The sequence below is a fragment of the Somniosus microcephalus genome, unplaced genomic scaffold (genome assembly GCF_052327205.1).
Source record: "Somniosus microcephalus isolate GS21.2 unplaced genomic scaffold, FLI_Smic_1.0 scaffold19, whole genome shotgun sequence".
NCBI classification, from domain to species: domain Eukaryota; kingdom Metazoa; phylum Chordata; class Chondrichthyes; order Squaliformes; family Somniosidae; genus Somniosus; species Somniosus microcephalus.
Genome location: NW_028225206.1, coordinates 1505552 through 1525531, shown reverse-complemented (window position 1 = coordinate 1525531; position 19980 = coordinate 1505552). Strand labels below are relative to the sequence as shown.

Here is a 19980-nt window from a genome sequence, read left to right as displayed (position 1 = left end):
ATCTGCTCCCATCTTCTATGTTTCTATGTTTCTTCCTCGACTTCTCCATCTCCATCTCTGGGGATAGGTTATTGACCAACATTCACTACAAGCCCACTGACTCCCACAGCTACGTGGACTACACTTCCTCCCACTGCGACTCCTGTAAGAACTCTATACACTCTCCCAGTTTCTCCATCTCCCCTGCATCTGCTCCATCGATGCCACCTTCCACACCAGTGTTTCCGACATGTCTTCCTATTTCCTCAACCAAGGATTCCCCCCTACCATGGTTGACACAGCCCTCGATCATGTCCATTCTATCACCCGCACATCTGCCCTCATCCCTGCCCCTCCCTCCCGGACCCACGATAGGTTTCCCCTTGTCCTCACCTTTCACCCCACCAGCCTTCACATTCAATGGATCATCCTCTGCCATTTCCGCTACCTCCAACGTGATCCCACCACCAAACGCATCTTCCCCTCCCCTCTGCTTTCAGCATTCCGTAGGGACCACTCCTTCCAAGACACCCTAGTCCACTTCTCTATCACCCCCAGCTCCCCTTCCACTTTGCCCGGAACCGTCCCGTGCAAGCACAGGAGATGCAACACCTGCCCTTATACCTCCCCCCCTTCCCACTGGCCAGGGCCCCAAACACCCCTTCCAGGTGAAACAGCGATTTACTTGTACTTCTTGCAAACTAGTATAATGTATTCGCTGCTCACGATGTGGTCTCCTCTACATTGGGGAGACCAAACGTGGATTGGGTGACTGCTTTGCAGAACACCTCCATTGAGTCCGTAAGGATGACCCCGAGCTTCCGGTCACCAGTCCTTTTAATTCACCGCCCCATTCCACTCAGACCTCGGCCCCCATTACATTTTTACTTATATTTTTTATCCATAACTTTGTTTTGGCCCTCCCCCTTTTTTTCTCTCCCACATGGCAGCTGCCTCCCATTCTGCCAGCGCATTTCACATCTAATCCAGAGCCGTTTATTGTCTCCATTATTCCTATCACCATCTCGTCTCGTTTTGAATACCGCTTAATGTCTCTTCACTTCTCTTTTGTTCTTTCCCAGCCTGGCCTTTTAATCTGTTTCATTCCGTGTGCTTTTTCAGTCTTGACAAAGGGTTTCGACCTGAAACGTTGAGTCTATTTCTCTCTCCATGGATGTTGCCTGGCCTGCTGAGTTTTTCCAGCATTTTCTGTTGTTATTTCGGATTTCCGGCATCTGCAGTATTTTGCTATCGTTTAAAGTAATGTCCTTGCTTTTCAATTAAATTCCACTTGAATTGAACCTCCTTGCTTTGTTTGCGTTCTTATGCCCTTGTTAACTTCCATTGCTAGTTTTAATTATTAGTTAAAGTGTATCTTTTGTTCCTCTATCCCAATTAAGCGTTTATTTTCCAAAGATTTTGTGGCCTCCTTATGCTGCTTATGAAAATGCACCACCTAACACTTACCGATATAAAAATTAATTTACCATTTACACACCAATTCTGCAAGTTTATTAATATCTTCTAATATTTTGTTGCAATCTTCCTCGGTATTAACTATAGCCCCCAGATTGGTGTACTCCATTTATTTAAAATTGTACTTCCAAATCCCAAGTACAAATCGTTTATGCAAATGATGAACAGTAGCAGTCCCTGCACCGATCCTTGGGGAACACCAGTTCTGAGCTTCCGCCAGTCTGATAAACACCTTTAACCCCAACTATCTGTTTTCTGTTTTGTAGCCAGCGAGCTATCTATTCTGCTACTTGTCCTCTGACTCCACATCGCCTGACGTCAGTCCTGTTTCTATGACGTGCTAACTTATCGAAGACCTTTTTCAAATCCATGTATATTGCACCCACCACATTACCCTTGTCTATATTGTCTGTAACTTCTTCTTTAATTCAATAACGTTGGTAAAGCATGACTTTCTCTTAAAATCCGTGTTGTCTATTCTTTATTACATATAAAAGCAAAACACTGTAGTTGCTGGAAATCTGAAATAAAAACAGAAAATACTGGAAATATTATGCAGGTCAGGCAGCATCTTTGGTGACACTGACAGAGTTAACGTTTCAGATCGATGGTTTTTCACCAGAACTGGAAAAATATGTAACAGGTTTTTAAGCAAGTACAGTAGTGGGAAAGCTGGGAGTGGAGCAAAGAACATACGCAAAGTCAGGGGAGAATAAATGACAAAACTGGTGATAGTGCCAAGCAAAAGGAGATGGTAATGGGACAAGTAACGAAACTAAAGTTGGGTCTAGTGGAGGTGTAAATGGGAACAGCAGAATCATCAGCAATGGCTGCCATCTGAAAGAAATACAGCAAAGTTATGATCTGAAATTGTTTAACTCAATTTTGAATCCGGAAGGCTGTAATGTGTCTAATCAATAGACGAGGAGCTGTTCCTTGAGCTGACATCGAACTTCCAATTTCAGCAATTGCTGTGTTTTTACTATCCGGTCTGGCCCCATATGATCAGCATCCCATACGCCCCTAACTCAGTGAATTTCGAGATCGGCACAATGCTGCACTAATCTTCCATCACCATCACCTCTGTGCCCAATTATCTGGCCAGAATCTGCCCCCGCACAGAGAATGCTTCCTACCATTTTCAGAATTCTCGTTCCCCCTATACCCGTTGCTCTGGCCTCCTACCGTCTCTAGTTCCTTTCATTGGGAACTGCCAACGTGACATCGGCCGTCTCAGTTTCTCTGCTCCACTCACTCACTCTAATCTACCTCCCTCTGACATTGCAGCAATCCATTCTCTCGTACCTAATCCTAATATTGTCATTAAACCTGCTGGCAAGGGCGGCGCTGCTGTTGATTGGCGAACCGACCTCTAACTTGCAGAGTCTGAACGCCCAGTCTCTGAAGCCACCTCGTACCTCCCCGTGGACCAAGACCCCACCACCGAACATCAAGCCATCATTTGAAAGACGGTTGCCGACCGCATCTTCCCTCAATGGCCTCCAACCTCATAGACCCCCAACCCCACACAGCCCGATTCTACATCCACCCCAAGATCTACAAACAGGACTGCCCTGGTAGACCCAATGTTTCAGCCTGTTCTCGCCCCATGGAAATGATTCCTTCCTATCTCGACTTTTTTTTTCAACTTATCCAGCCTCTTCACGCCTGCATCCATGAATCTTCTGACACCTTCCACTACTTGAACAGCTTCCAGTTTCCTGGCACTACCCATCTGCTTTTCGCCATGGACTCTACACATCCATCCCCCACCAGGACGGCCTGAAGATTCTCAGCTTCTTCATTGAATAGTGGGTCAACCAGTTCCCATCCACCACCATTCTCCCCTGCCTGGCTGAAAATGTTCTCACATTGAACAACGTCTCATTTGACTCCACTCACTTCTTCCAAATAAATGGCATTGCTATGGGAAGCCGTAGCTGTGCTTGTCTTTTCGTGGGATATGTGGAACATTCTTTGTTCCATTCCTAGTCAGGCCCCATTCCTCACATCTGATTCTGGAATGTTGGTGACTGTATCGATGCCATTTCCTCCTTTTGTGCCGAACTGGCAAATGTCATCAACTTTGTGAACAATTTCCAGCGCTACCTGGCCTTGACATGGTCAACCTGAGACTCTTCCCGCCCTCGACATCTCTCTCTCCATTTCTGGGGATAGGCTATCGACCAATATCCGCTATAAGCCTACTGACTCCCACAGCTAACTTAACTACATTTCCTCCCAGGCAGCTTCCTGTAAGGATTCTATTCCATTCTCCCAGTTTCTCCATCTCCATCGCATCTGTTCTGATGATGCCACCTTCCATCCTAGTGTTTCCGATATGTCTTCCTTTTTCCTCAACTGAGGATTCCCCTCCACCATGGTTGAAAGGGCACTCGAACTGTCCTTTCCATTGCCCGTACCTCTGCTCTTACCCCATTCCTCCCTCGCAGAACCACGATATGGTTCCCCTTGTCTTTACCTTCGACCCCACCAGCCTCCACATTCAACAGATCAACCTCCAACATTTCTGCCACTTCCAGCATGTTCCCACCACCAAACACATCTCCCCTCCCCCTTCAGCATTCTGAATGGACTGTTGCTTCCGCGACACCCTGGTCCAATCCTCAATCACCCTCAACACCCCGTCCCCTTCCCACAGCACCTTCCCATGCAAGCGCAGGAGAATCAATAGCTGCCATTTTACCACTTCCCTTCCCACCATCCAGGGCTCCAAACATTCCTTCCAGGTGGAACAGCGATTTACTTGTACTTCTTTAAATTTAGTATTGAGCATTCGCTGCTCACGATGCGGTCCCCTCTACATTGGGCAGGCCAAACGCAGATTGGTGTTCGCTTTGTGGAACACCTCCACTCAGTCTGCAAGCTGACACCAAGCTTCCAGTTACCTGTCATTTTTATTCTTTGCCCCCCTCCCACTCTGACCTCGCTGTCTTCAAACTCCTACACCAGTCAATGAAGCTCAACGTAAACTCAAGGAACAGCACTTCATCTTTCGGTAAGGAAATGTACAGAGTTCAGGACTCAACATTAAGTTCAGCAATATCAGATCATAACCTCTGCCCAAATGTTTTCTTGCAGTAGCTATTGCTGATGATTCTGTTACTCCTATTAATACCTCCTCTAGACACATATTGGTTTCTTTTGCCCCATTACCATCTCCTTTTGCCTTGCACCATCATCTCTTTTGTCTCTCAATCTCTCCTGCCTTCCACTCTATCACGGACCTTCCCTTTTGTTCTTTCTCCCCTCCCCAATTTCCCGCTCCTGCACTTGCTTAAAACCTGTTACATCTCTAACTTTATTCAAGTTCTGACGAATGGTCATCGTCCTGAAAATCTAATTCGGTTTCTCTCTCCGCAGATGCTGCCTGACCTGCTGAGTATTTCCAGAATGCTCTGTTTTTATTGTTTGTTTTATTTTCGATTTCTAGCTGTATTTCCATTAAATTTCTGAAATAATTATCGACACTAGTGAACACAACCGGTGCAATATGTGTTGTGCAGTATGAACACACAGAGTTACCAATCGAACCACCTGGACATTTCTTGTTTCATTGACAGAGCACAAAGAGATGCGGCTGGTGAAAGGAAAGCATCGCTGTGAGGGAAGAGTGGAAGTGTTCTACAATGGGACCTGGGGAACAGTGTGCTCGGAGAAACTGGATCGACATGATGCAGAAGTGATCTGTAAACAGTTACAGTGCGGCCCCCTCATATCTATTGAGTATAACACTCGGTTATTCGGAGCGGGATCCGGAACCATTTGGCTCGATGAGATGGAATGTAAATCACACGAGTCCTTCCTCTGGCAGTGTCAGTCAGACCCGTGGGGGGAACACAACTGTTATCACAGGGAGGATGCAGGTGTTGTTTGTTCAGGTAACACAAGGAACCGTTCAATGTGCGGGTGTCATTTAAAACATTGCTGTCCAATAGAGTCAGCATATTTCTCTTCTCAACAGAAGTCAAAGTGACGGAGAGGCCCCACAGCTCAAGGGTCTGCGATCGAGAATCTGATCCTAAACATGAACATTCACCAGGTGCTTCCTCCTCTTCATTATATCAACTATCTAACTTGTACTCCAGGCTTGTACTAAATAAATAACAATAAATGATTCTCTGTGATAGACTCGGGACAACCATTGCGCCTGGTTGGAGGCAACACCAACTGCTCCGGGAGAGTGGAGATATTGTCCAATAACAGCTGGGGCACGGTGTGTGATGACTCCTGGGATATGGCCGATTCCAATGTTGTCTGCAGACAGCTGGGTTGCGGCCCCGCTCTATTGGCCGCAGGAGGGGCCGCAATTGCCCAGGGGGCCGGCCTTATCTGGCTGGATGAGGTGAAGTGCACCGGAAGTGAATCCTTTCTGTCCGACTGTCGTTCCTCACCGGCAGGTCAACATGACTGTGATCACAAGGAAGATGCCAGTGTGATTTGTTCCGGTAAGGGTCGCAGGGCGTTTTCTCGTTCTGTGATCATTACTCATGGATTGCGGAAATTAAGAACAACGTTTATATTTTCAATATAAAATCCTTATATTTGAAGTTGATGAACTGTTTGTACAATATATTCCACAGGACTCGATTTGCCTCCTACTGCTTCTCCGTCCACACCTGCAGGTGCTTACCATTATTAGCACTATTATTAGTATTAATGTTAGCGTTCGTATTAGTGGTATTGGTGTTATTGACATTTTCTTGGTTGTGTTAATTTCTGTAGATAATGTGAGCAGTTCCAAATTGACTGGAACATTTTTAAAATACAAGGCGGACTGTGTCTGTGTTAAACCTTTCTGTAATCTTGTGATTAAGGACAGGGAGGAAAAACCACCTCCATCCCTGTTGCCGTCTGCATAACCCTCGGAGTCCTTCTAATCTGTGAGCTGATCGCACTGATGACGGTAATACAGAGAAAGTCCACAAGAAGAGGTGAGGCTCATATCTTGCCGCTGAATTAACACTTGATCTCAGATCGCTTCATACCCGGGCGAGTCTCCAGTTCACTTCATTTTCCATAGAGTGTCATGTTGTCTTGTTAGCAATAAATCTGAATTCGCTTTTGGCGAATTGTTCCATTCAATGTGCTGCTCGAATGAGTAAAATGTGACATTTAAAAGGGAGAGTTATTTAAAGTGTCCACATTCACTGTCCCAGTTCATCAGCCGGTACATGAGATTCCTGAAGAATTTAATTGCTGCAACAATGGGACAGAAAGTTTATTGAACTGTCTGGGCTGTGCGCTCAGTTATTTATTGGTCTGTTGTGCTTCCTTTATCCATTGGGTGTCCGTTCCACCCCTTCAGTTTCTGGGTCCGGATGCCCAATCTCGAACGCTCTGACCGGGTTCTGTCCACCATGTTGAGAGGTGACAGTTTTATAGGACTTTCTGCATTCTCCGGTGATTACTCTACATCCCAACACAACTATTCCACACATATCTCACCCGCCCAGCACACTCCTGTACTGTGTATACAGCAAGGCTCCTCTCACACTGACGGGACATGCCAAAGAACCATCAGCTCCTTACTCGCGCTTCCAAACTGATGCTGTCCGCAGAGATCAGTCAACTTCACCCAGCTTCTCTTCAGCTGAACTCCCCGTGTGGCCCCGTAACCGAGCGATCAACTGGAGCTCATTTCTCCTGATATCCCCTCATTCCCTCTTCCCGAGGTCAATACAACTGGCCGCAGTCTGCTGGAGGTGAACATGTGTCTGTACAGAGAAACAGACACACACACGGAATCACACACACAACTAACCTCCTACACATTCACGCTAACTGATTCTGTCCCTTGACTATCACTATATCAGTTATTTGGATTTTTCCGCAGATGAATTCCTGTGAAACGCGCGTGAAGTGAATCAAAATGTTAATCTCCCCGCCCTCCCTCCAACAGGTGCTGTCACTCGCGGCAGGGAGTCACCTGCTTGTTTGTACCAAGCAATTTATGAAGAGATTGAGAATATTCCACCTGGCCAGGATTCCGCTCAGACCCAGGGTTCAGGTCTGTATTTTCCGTTTGATATTGAATCTTCACTGGACAAATGTTGCCTTCCCTTAAATACCCCTTTTAATGGTCAATGTACTGACTGGACACGATCAGCAGTCCACTCACTGTCCCCATGTGAAGGAGTCCTGTCACAGTGAGAGTGTCTCTGTGTCCGTGTGTATAGTGAGAACAGCAATGGTTTGGGAAGATTCCCACTGGTCGGTATTTTTCACAGAATGGGATTTTGGGTTGTTTGTAAATAGAGAGCAGAGACGCTGTTTCTATTTCCCACCCGGCTCCACACGGACTCCTTCAGATATCTGAGCCCAGGAATAATAAACCCATCGGCTGATTGTATTTCTTATTTTATATTCACTCAAACATGACATGCAGTCACAGATTGATTGAAACCATCTTCATTCCTTCACTTATCGCCTTTCGTTTGGCCAGATATTCCGATCCCTACGTGTGTTTACGCGCTGTGTACGCACCCGCAGGGACATCGGAAATGCCGGTTTCATGCATGGTCTTGACAGATCCTCCACCTGCCCTGGAGAAGGGCCTCCGCGAGCAGAGAGTTCCGCTTTCTGGAGACCCTCCGCCCGCAGAGTATAGGAATAGGAAGATAGAACAGTTGAATGCGTGGCTAAAGGGATGGTGCAGGAGGGAGGGCTTTAGTTTCCTGGATCACTGGGTCTGCTTCTGGGAAAGGTGGAACTTGTACAAGTCGGACGGTTTACACCTGAACCAGAGGGGGACCAATATCCTTGCGGGGAGGTTTGCTAGCACTGTTGTGGGGGGGGGGGTTAAACTAACTTGGCAGGGGGATGGGATACAGCGTGGAGCTATAGTAGGGGGTGATTTACGGAGGAAAAAACAAGTCAGCTGGGAAGGCAGAGCAAATATGTGAAGGCAAAAGGGAATATGGCAAGGCTGGAAGGCATTTATTTTAATGCAAGGAGTCTTGCAAATAAGGTGGATGAACTGAAGTTGTTGTTGAACACATGGGAGTACGATATTGTTGCTATCACGGAGACATGGTTGAGGGAGGGTCAGGACTGGCAGCTCAATATTCCAGGGTATAGAATCTTCAGGCGAGACAGAGTGGGGTGTAAAAGGGGAGGGGGTGTTGCAATATTAATTAAGGAGTCAATTACTGCTGTAAGGAGGGATGATATGTTAGCGGGTTCCTCTAATGAGGCCATATGGGTAGAACTTAAAAACAAAAAGGGGGCAAGCACTTTGCTGGGAGTGTACTATAGGCCCCCAAACAGCCAGGGGGAGATAGAGGAACAGATATGTAGGCAAATCTCAGAGAAGTGCGAAAATAATAGGGTAATAATAGTGGGGGGTTTCAACTTCCCCAATATTAATTGGGATAGTCAGAGTGTGAAAGGCTTAGAGGGTGCAGAATTCTTAAAGTGCATCCAGGAGAGCTTTTTGAGCCAACATGTAGAAAGTCCTACAAGAGAGGGGGCGGTACTGGACCTAATTCTAGGGAATGTAGCCGGGCAAGTGGTGGAAGTGTCAGTAGGAGAGCATTTTGGCGACAGTGACCATAATTCGGTGAGATTTAAGGTGGTCATGGAAAAAGACAAAGACGGCCCAGAAATAAGGGTTCTAAATTGGGGGAAGGCCGATTTTAATATGATAAGGCAGGATCTGGCCAAAGTGGACTGGGAGCAGCTACCTATAGGAAAATCCACATCAAAGCAGTGCGAGACTTTCAGAAGGGAAATAGAGAGAGTACAACACCAACATGTTCCCGTAAAGGTCAAGGGTGGGACCAACAAGCAAAGGGAACCTTGGATGACAAGGGATATACAAAAATGCATTAGGAAAAAAAGGGGGGCTTTTGGCAGTTACTAAAGACGGAGGAAGCCCTAGAGGAGTATAAAAAGTGCAGGGGCATATTTAAAAAAGAAATTAGGAGAGCGAGGAGGGGCCATGAAATAACACTGGCGAGCAAAATAAAGGAAAATCCTAAGATGTTTTCTAAGTATATTAAGGGCAAGAGGATAACCAGGGAAAGGGTAGGACCCATTCGGGACCAAAGTGGCAATCTGTGTGTAGAGACAGATGATGTAGGCGGGGTTTTAAATGAATTTTTTGCATCTGTGTTCACTATGGAGAAAGACGATGTAGGCATAGAAATCGGGCAAGGGGACTGTGATATACTTGAACATATTAGCATCGAGAGGGAGGAGGTACTAGCGGTTTTAGCAGGCCAAAAAGTGGATAAATCCTCAGGCCTGGACGAGATGTATCCCAGGCTGCTGTGGGAGGCAAAGGAGGAGATTGCAGGGGCTCTGACACAAATTTTCAGAACCCCTCTGGCCACAGGGTATGTACCAGAGGACTGGAGAACAGCTAACGTAGTACCATTATTCAAGAAGGGTAGCAGGGATAAACCAGGGAATTACAGGCCAGTGAGCCTAACATCTGTGGTAGGGAAATTATTGGAAAAAATTCTGAGGGACAAAATTAGTCTCCACTTGGAGAGGCAAGGATTAATCGGGGATAGTTAGCATGGCTTTGTCAAGGGTAAATCATGTCTGACCAATCTGATTGAATTTTTCGAGGGGGTGACTAGGTGTGTGAATGAGGGAAATGCTGTGGACGTGGTATTCATGGACTTCAGTAAGGCTTTTGACAAAGTCCCGCATAGGAGACTGGTCAAGAAGGTAAGAGCCCATGGGATCCAGGGTGCCTTGGCACGTTGGATCCTAAACTGGCTGAGTGGCAGGAGGCAGAGGGTGATGGTCGAAGGTTGTTTTTGTGACTGGAAGCCTGTGTCCAGTGGGGTACCTCAGGGATCGGTGCTGGCTCCCTTGATGTTTGTGATCTACATAAATGATTTGTATGAGAATGTAAAAGGTATGATCAGTAAGTTCGCAGATGCCACGAAAATTGGTGGGGTGGTAAATTGCGAGGAGGAAAGCCTCAGGATACAGGACGATATAAACGGGTTGGTCAGATGGGCGGAAAAGTGGGAAATGGAATTTAACCCTGAAAAGTGCGAGGTGATGCATTTTTGACAGAAAATAAGGCAAGGGAACACACAATGAGTGGTAGGACCCTAGGAAGCACATAGGGTCAGAGGGACCTTGGTGTACATGTATATAGATCCCTGAAGGCAGCGGAACAGGTAGATAAGGTGGTTAAAAAGGCATATGGGATACTTGCCTTCATTAGCCGAGGCATAGAATATAAGAGCAGGGAGGTTACGATGGAGCTGTACAAAACGCTGGTAAGGCCACAGCTGGAGTATTGTGTGCAGTTCTGGTCGCCTCACTATAGGAAGGATGTGATTGCTTTGGAGAGGGTGCAGAGAAGATTCACCAGGATGTTACCTGGGATGGAGCGCCTCAGCTATGAAGAAAGACTAAACAGGCTGGGGTTGTTTTCCTTGGAGCAAAGAAGGCTGAGGGGGGACCTGATTGAGGTGTACAAAATGATGAGGGGCATAGATAGGGTAGATAAAGGGGAACTTTTCCCCTTAGTAGGGGGGTCAATAACAAGGGGGCATAGATTCAAGGTAAGGGGCTGGAGGTTTAGCGGGGATTTGAGGAGGAACATTTTCACCCAGAGGGTGGTTGGAGTCTGGAACTCACTGCCTGAAAGGTTGGTAGAGGCAGGAACCCTCACAACATTCAAGAAGCATTTGGATGAGCACTTGAAATGCCATTGCATACAAGGCTATGGACCAAATGCTGGAAAATGGGATTAGATTGGATAGGGCTTGATGGACGGCGCAGACACGATGGGCCGAAGGGCCTCTTTCTGTGCTGTATAACTCTATGACTCTATGACAGAAAACCCAAACAATTCTTACACCTGGTAAAAGCAGGCCTGCTTTAACCAGGATAAGTATTAAAAAGTAAAAAAAAACAATGTTTTCACTCATTTATCATGTAAAAATACTTTCAAAAAAGGTCAGTTTATTTTTAGCCCCGTAAAAAACTTTAATTATTTTGTTCCAAAAATATAATTTAAAAAAAAATATTTAACTTATTGTAATTTCAACTAATTTTCAAAAGGTGATGGCTTATTTTAAAATGTATTTAAAGTTTTACTATGTTTCCGGACTGTCTGTCAAGTGTATGAAGGGAGATTTCCTTCTTTGATTGGCTCCCTGGTGCCCACATGGTCCCAGGTACACTTGCGAACCGCATGTGCCTCTGGGATACGTGGGCCCGGCGCCCTTGGAGTTGGAGAAGCCCAGGAGCAGAACTATATTCACCTCAGGAGCCCTCAGGTAAGCCCGTGGAGTTTTTTCCAGATCGGCAGCCTCCGCACGCGGGAAGTCTCTGATCAGAAAATATGGCCCAAAATTGGCCTCGAAATTGCGGTTGCAGTCCTGCCGCGGGCGAACGACTCTGAACCACAACGAAAGTAGCCATGATGTGGAGATGCCGGTGTTGGACTGGGGTGGACAAATGTAGGAAGTCACACAACACCAGGTTATAGTCCAACAGCTTTATTTGAAATCACAAACTTTCGGAGCGCTGCTCCTTCGTCAGGTGGATGAAGGAGCAGCGCTCCGGAAGCTTGTGATTTCAAATAAAGCTGTTGGACTATAACCTGGTGTTGTGTGACTTCCTACAAGAAAAGTATGCAGCTACCTGCTGCCTCCAGACCTTTGCTCTGTTCCGCTCCTGGGCCTGCAGGCATCTACATGCGTAAATGCCCCATATCCCAGGGGCGCAAGCGGTTCGCAAGCAGTGTGCCAGTCCAATCAATCTCAATGGGGAATTCCTATTTTGCGTATGGGAATTCCATTTTAGTATGGAGTCTCGGTAACCAGAATGGTCCAGATTTCCTGGTGCCGATGACCGAGTACGCGGTGTGTACGCAGCCTCTAGTGCCCCGCAACCTCTGGGTTTCCACGATGCACATGCGCGAAAACCCAGAACATGCGATCTGTCAAGTATCAGCTCGACAGATCCACCGCATCCCCGGAAATGAACATTCGCTGGGGAGAACTGGGCTATTTACCCAACTACTGCCCAGCGAATGCCCGTGAAATTTACACCTGGTAAAAGCAGAGATAAGGACTTCTTTTAACAGCGTAAGACTTTCAGTAAATATTAAAATATTTTCTAATCATTTAAAAATAATAAACGTTTAAAATTAGTTTAGGTTATTTTAAGCCCCTTTAAATCATTTAAATTTATATTTTGCAAAATTAAACTTTGGCTTTATATGTTTTAGTAAATTGCATTTTAATTCATTTTGAATGTGTAATGATTTGATTTTAACTGGTGTGTAATTGTCTTTTTTATGGGATTCCTATCATGATTATGGGGATTCCCCTTTATGATTGGTTGGGCCGGCCCACGTGATCGCAAGGTATTTGCGAACTGCGTGCGCCCCGGGATACGTGGGCCTTTACACAGGTGTGCGCGGAGAGGCCCAGGAGCGCAAGTGTCCGAATATCCGTGACCATCAGGTCGGTTCGCACTATTCTTGCGGCTCGGAGGCATTCGCCCGCGGGAAGCCTGCGACCGCAAATTGAAAGCGCAGTTTCACACCACTTAAATAAAAATAAATAATCAGAGGTTCCAAATTAGTTAAAATACAATTTAATTAAACATTTAAAACAATTTTTCTTGTAGATTAAATATAAACATTTTTAATGGGGCAAAAATAACCTAAACTAATTTTAAATATTTACATTACTTTAAAAAATGTATTTCAAGAATTATTTAAACCATTACGCTGGTAAAAGAAGGCCATACCACTGTTTTTACCAGGCCTAAGGGCTTTGTGGGCATTCGCTGGGCAGTAGTTGGGCAAATAGTCCAACTCTGCACCAGTGAATGTCAATTTCCTGCGGATTCGAACGATCTGTAAAACAGAATCTGGACAGATTGCAAGTTGTGGGTTGTCGGGCATCAAACGCGTAACCCCGGAACTTGCGGGAAACTTACGATGGTGTGTGTACGCCGTCATATGTCACGGAAAATCCGGGCCATTATTTCCAGTATTAGCTGACCTTGGATTCTCTGTCACTAACATTTCATTTTATTCCCTTTAAACAATCCCATAAAAACTCGCTGCTTTTATGAGGCGACAGCCGCATTGTCCCAGATTCCATTTCTCTCGGAGTCTGGATTCCTGTATCTGGAACATGTTCCTCGCAGGAAATCCTAACCAGGGATTGGTTGTTTCTATCCGACTTACTCTAACAGGTTGTATTGTTATGTATAACTTTAATTTACAAATTGTTCTTTAGGATATTAGAACAATAACGCTTATCGAATCGGTGAAACCTTTGTCTTGGGCTATTGTTAGGGAGGGATTTAACCGTTAACATAAATCATTTGGTTAAAAAACAGATGGATGAACGAATCGGATATTGTCCTCCTTGCACTATTTTCTGGCCCATGAGTGGGGCGGGGGCCAATTTTTGCAGTCACCGCTGGCGGTTTTAGAGTCTCTGTAAATGAAAGAGATGATGGGAGGGTGGAGGGATCATGATCAGGAAACCCCGTTCACTCGCTCTGTATTAACAACTATGTTATAGACTATTCTCTCTGCTCTGATACCTGAGATATTGCCTGTACTAATGGTCTGTAATGTATATTATTGAGTCTGACAGCTGGGAGGCCGTCACTTATGATCCATCCGTAGTTTCCCTGATACGGTAATGTGGGCCTTCCTCCAGAACCGCTGCAGTCCTTGTGGTGAAGGATTCCCAAAATGGTGTCAGTTACCAAATTCCAGGACAGTGTCACAGGGGTGATGAAGCGATTATAGGGCTGGAAATTGCTGTCAGAGGCTTCCCGCGGGGGAATGCCTCTGAACCACAAGTAAACTCAGCACCTACATGGTGCCCCTGGACCTTCGGACACTTGCGCTCCTGGGCCTCCAGGCATAAGCCTGTGTAAAGGCCCACGTATCCCAGGAGCACTTGCAAGCGCCCCTGTGATAAGGTGGGCCAGCCCAATAAATCACAAAGGGGGATTCTCATTCTTATGGGGATTCAATTTAAAGAAAGACTTGCATTTATATAGCGCCTTTCACGACCACTGGACGCCTCAAAGCACTTTTCAGTTAATGAAGTACTTTTGGAGTGCAGTCACTGTTGCAATGTGGGAAATGCGGCAGGCAAGTTGCGCACAACAAGCTCCCACAAACAGCAATGTGATAATGACCGGATAATCTGTTCTTGTTATGTTGATTGAAGGACAAATATTTACATACGGAATCCACTTAAGCATAATAGGAATCCCCTAAAAAAGTACATTTTAACAAAACTGAAATAAAAATAAATCATCACATGGTCAAAATTAATTAAAATAAAATGTAATTAAACATTTAAAAGAAAATTTAATTTTTGAAAAATAAATTTAAACTTTTTTCAAGGGGCAAAAAATATCGGAAACTAATTTTAAACGTTTATATATGTTTAAATCATTTAAATAAATGTATTTTACTATGTATTTAAATGCTTACACTGGTACAAGAAGGCATTACTCTTGCTTTTACCAGGTGTAAGTGTTGTGTTTATTCGCTGGGCGGTAGTTGGGCAAAGAGCCGAGCCCTGCGCCAGCGAATGTCCATTTCCTGCGGGTGAGCACGATCTGTCAAACAGAATCTTGACAGATTGCAAGGTCTGCGTTTTTGTTCAAGTGCATCACATGTGGAAACACGGAGCTTGTGGGACACTTATGACCATGTACATTGTGTGTATGCGATCATAGGCCCCGGAGAATCCGGTTTATGTTTTCTGCTCCGATATCCTGAACAACCTCTCCAATAACCATCCATTATTTGTGTTTGACAGTTTATGGTTCCACTGACTCCCTCAATCAGATTGAATATTACACCAGTGACGTTTTAGGTGACACTGACCCGGGATCAGAAAATGCTGAAGGGAACGCCTCCAATATTCAGGGTGGGTACATTTTGATCTGAACCGTTGATTCTGTAAATTCTGTAACCTTGCTGCCCTCAGTGCTTCTTCCAAGTGGTGTTCAACATGGAGGAGTACTGATTCAGCAGCTGAGGGAGGGTGGTTGGTGGTAATCAGCAGCTGGTTTCCTTGCCCGGCTCGACCTGAAGCCATAAGACTTCATGGTTCTGGAGTCAATGTTCAGCACTCCCATTACCAATCCCTCCCGAATGTATAGCACTGTACCGCCACCTCTGGTGGGTCTATCCTGCCGGTGGGGCATGACATAGCCAGGGTCGGTGTTGGAGAGGTTACCTAATGGCTTTAATGTATGTTTCTGTGAGTATCACTATGTCAGGCTGTTGCTTGCTAGTCTGTGGACAGCTCGCACAATTTTGGAACAAGTCCCCAGATGTTCGTGAGCAGAACTTTGCAGTGTTGACTGGGCTGGGTGTGCCGCTGTCGTGTCCAAGGGGGATCATGATCAGGAAACCCCACTCACTCTCTCTGTACTAACCGACTGTGTTATACACTATTTTCTCTGCTCTGATACCTGAGGTATTGCCTGTCCTAATGGATTATACATTATTGTGTCTGACTGCTGGGAGGGCCGGCATTTATGGTCCATCCCTAGTTGCCCTGATAAGGTAGTGGTGGGCCTTCCTCTGAACCACTGCAGCCCTTGTAGTGAATGATCTCCCACAATGGTGTCAGTTAGGAAATCCCAAGATTTTGTCAATGGGACGATGAAGGTATTATGTTGTCTGCTCCGATGTGCTAATCAATCACTCTAATAACCATCCATTTTTTGTGTTTGACAGTTTCGGGTTCCATTGACTCCCTCAATCAGATTGAATATTACACCAGTGACATTTTGGGTGACATTGATCCGGGATCAGAAAATCCTGAAGGGAACTCCTCCACTATTCAGGGTGGGTAAATATCCCAATTACTACAATCATTTGTTGGACTTCACACAGTTTATTACCTAAAACCAACAACTAAAGACATCAGAGCTTACTCGCCGAAAAATGACAGTGTCAAGGATCCGTAGTACTAGACAGTGATTTTTGTTACAAAATATTGTGGAAATACTTTGGATTTGAAACAAAATCATATCGATTTCCCCCAATGGTATAATGGAAGGAAACATTCAGTTCATTGTGTTTCCTCACACGGCTCCATGGGCCGTGAAATGTGAAATGTGTGTGCAGCTTGGGTGGGTGATTCAATGCGATATTTGTGACTTTAACACGGAGACTAAACTACCTCGACACGACACGGTCCAATCATTCCCCCAGATAACCCCACTTCACCCGAAGACCACATTGGTCCACTCTCCCGCCCTGCAAGGCCCGGGTAGATTGATTTATAATAATATCATTCTGAGTACTCAGTGCTGGCATTTGGTTTCAGTGGAAATCTCTATTTCCTCCCAGGTCCGGTTCCGGGCGATTATGACGATGTTGAGACTGGAGTCACTGACACTCAGGGCGGTCACTTTCTGCTGGACGGTGGTCCTGATGATCTCCTCACACTCAGAAGTGCCGGCGGTGATCTCTCCACTCTCGGTGAGTTACATCTCTGATATTCCCGCAGTCACCAGCCCTCTGTGTAGGAATGGACTGGCGCTGTTTTAAATTCCCTTTTAATCGGCGGTGACACAGAGCGATGGTTGATTTAAGACCATGTTGTGATTACAGGGAATGAAGTGTTCTAGAAAAGAGATCCTGATGCTGTTCAGTGTGGATTATCTTCCTTGTTAATATTCGCACCAGGAATCATTCCAGTGCTCAAACTGAACCGCCCGATTGTCGGATATTAGACGCACCTCGTCTGCTGTCACCCAGCGGTAATGAGATGTATCCCAGGCTGCTGTGGGAGGCAAGGGAGGAGATTGCAGGGGCTCTGACACTAATTTTCAGAACCTCTCTGGCCACAGGGGATGTACCAGAGGACTGGAGAACAGCTAACGTAGTACCATTATTCAAGAAAGGTAGCAGGGATAAACCAGGGAATTACAGGCCAGTGAGTCTAACATCTGTGGTGGGGAAATTATTGGAAAAAATTCTGAGGGACAAAATTAATCTCCACTTGGAGAGGCAAGGATTAATCGGGGATAGTCAGCATGGCTTTGTCAAGGGTAAATCATGTCTAACAAATCTGATCGAATTTTTCGAGGGGGTGACTAGTGGGGTGGATGAGGGAAATGCTGTGGATGTGGTGTACATGGACTTCAGTAAAGCTTTTGACAAAGTCCCGCATAGGAGACTGGTCAAGAAGGTAAGAGCCCATGGGATCCAGGGTGCCTTGGCGCGTTGGATCCTAAACTGGCTGAGTGGCAGGAGGCAGAGGGTGATGGTCGAAGGTTGCTTTTGTGACTGGAAGCCTGTGTCCAGTGGGGTACCTCAGGGATCGGTGCTGGGTCCCTTATTGTTTGTGATCTACATAAATGATTTGGATGAAAATGTAAAAGGTATGATCAGTAAGTTCGCAGATGACACGAAAATTGGTGGGGTGGTAAATTGCGAGGAGGAAAGCCTCCGGCTACAGGACGATATAAACGGGTTGGTCAGATGGGCGGAAAAGTGGCAAATGGAATTTAACCCTGAAAAGTGCGAGGTGATGCATTTTGGACGGACAAATAAGGCAAGGGAATACACAATGAGTGGTAGGACCCTAGGAAGTACAGAGGGTCAGAGGGACCTTGGTGTACATGTACATAGATCCCTGAAGGCAGCGGAGCAGGTAGATAAGGTGGTTAAAAAGGCATATGGGATACTTGCCTTCATTAGCCGAGGCATAGAATATAAGAGCAGGGAGGTTATGATGGAGCTGTACAAAACGCTGGTGAGGCCACAGCTGGAGTACTGTGTGCAGTTCTGGTCGCCTCACTATAGGAAGGATGTGATTGCTTTGGAGAGGGTGCAGAGAAGATTCACCAGGATGTTACCTGGGATGGAGCGCCTCAGCTATGAAGAGAGGCTGGACAGGCTGGAGTTGTTTTCCTTGGAGCAGAGAAGGCTGAGGGGGGACCTGATTGAGGTGTACAAAATAATGAGGGGCATAGATAGGGTAGATAAAGAGGAACTTTTCCCCTTAGTGGGGGGGTCAATAACAAGGGGGCATAGATTCAGGGTAAGGGGCAGGAGATTTAGAGGGGATTTGAGGAGGAACTTTTTCACCCAGAGGGTGGTTGGAATGTGGAACTCAATGCCTGAAAGGGTGGTGGAGGCAGGAACCCTCACAACATTCAAGAAGCATTTGGATGAGCACTTGAAATGCCATTGCATACAAGGCTATGGACCAAATGCTGGAAAATGGGATTAGACTGGACAGGGATGGATGGGCGGCGCAGACACGATGGGCCGAAGGGCCTCTTTCTGTGCTGTAAAACTCTATGACTCTATGACTCTAAACCCAGCACGGGGGTGTGGGTAGAAAACAATTCTCTTCCACTCACAGACGAACAAAGTCCAGCCCCTTCACCAAATTGACAGATATATGTGACCCACACTGATGCGGGTTTTACCGCCATCATTAATCCATAATCTGTCTCTCCCACAGTGTACAGCTCTCAGACCCGCACTGATCCCGGTTTACCTGTTCCTTCCACTCCTGGTAACAATGACCATGTTCACTGGGACACGTTCACAACCCCGGACATTCCGCCACCGATGGGCAGTGATTGTGTGGCTCAAAATGTTACATCTACGTCAAGCCGGTAAGAGCAATGTTTTATTATCTGTTGCATTGTTTGTGTCCCAGTGCTGGGGGAGTGTCCAGTCCCGGGTGGATTCTACTGTGTGACAATGGGCAGTGAGTTCAACCGTTAGTGATACTGAAACTAGCAGAGAGAACATGCTGTGCATTTACTGTGGAAATAAATACCCCATTATACTGGCTGTAATTAATTCAATTCTGTGATTGTGGGGAGTGTGTTTAACGGCAAATGATACTGAAACTGTCAGAGAGAAGATGTTGTTTATTTATTATTTAAATAAAAGGCTAATTGAAGTGAAGTATCAGAGAGAACATTCTGAGTAGTGAAAAAGACTCCATTTGATTGTATGGTGTGTTGGTGAATTGTTTAATCCTCTCTCGCTCTCTCAAGGTGTTTTTTTTCCTTTCAGAGAGAATTAAGTGGAAAATCCAGGTTGCGATGTCTCGGGGCGTGTCACAGTGTAGCGGGAAATAACCTGTGTTAAATCTGAGCGAATATCCATTAACTTAACGAACAGTGTGAACATGCTGAATATGCTTTTCTTCACGATATAAACATCAATGTATTTGATCAATCGCCATGTAAATTTGTTTTGAAATACATAGATTTAGCTTTTCTCTATATTCTGGCTGCGTTCTGCTTAATTAAACATTATTAAAGAGGAAGAATGTATTCGGATCATTGCTCTGTCTATAGTAATACTGTAAGACACTGCTCTGCGTGGATTAAGCAACTGTGTAAAAGAGATTAAGAACATCTGTTTATTGCTGAAGGTTTTATATAAACTTCATTTTGTAACCGCTTCACTTTTACATCCTCCATTTAAGATTGTTCAGAACCCGCAGGGGGTCAAAGGAATAGTCTGTCTGTTTTATCTCCCTTTAT

At 45.6% G+C, this 19980-nt stretch overlaps 1 protein-coding gene and 1 pseudogene across 1 annotated transcript; both read left to right on the top strand.

Moving 5' to 3' along the window:
- LOC147083915 (scavenger receptor cysteine-rich domain-containing protein DMBT1-like) overlaps positions 1-5583 on the top strand; it is a 32331-nt pseudogene extending 26748 nt beyond the window's left edge.
- Positions 5584-5698: 115 nt separating this feature from the next.
- Positions 5699-19099, top strand: LOC147083914 (antigen WC1.1-like). Its single transcript, XM_085980059.1, has 7 exons — positions 5699-5924; positions 6060-6101; positions 6294-6410; positions 7379-7486; positions 16193-16303; positions 16811-16942; positions 18939-19099. The coding sequence occupies exons 1-7, from the start codon at positions 5714-5716 to the stop codon at positions 19097-19099; spliced, it is 882 nt and encodes a 293-aa protein (XP_085836185.1). The 5' UTR covers positions 5699-5713.
- Positions 19100-19980: the final 881 nt, after the last annotated feature.

Excerpts from the sequence above, each read along its gene's own strand:
- LOC147083914 (XM_085980059.1), top strand. The coding sequence starts at position 5,714 with ATGGCCGATTCCAATGTTGTCTGCAGACAGCTGGGTTGCGGCCCCGCT. Across the intron at positions 6,102-6,293 it reads TTCTCCGTCCACACCTGCAG|GACAGGGAGGAAAAACCACC; the intron begins GTGCTTACCATT and ends CTTGTGATTAAG. Across the intron at positions 7,487-16,192 it reads CGCTCAGACCCAGGGTTCAG|TTTCGGGTTCCATTGACTCC; the intron begins GTCTGTATTTTC and ends TGTGTTTGACAG.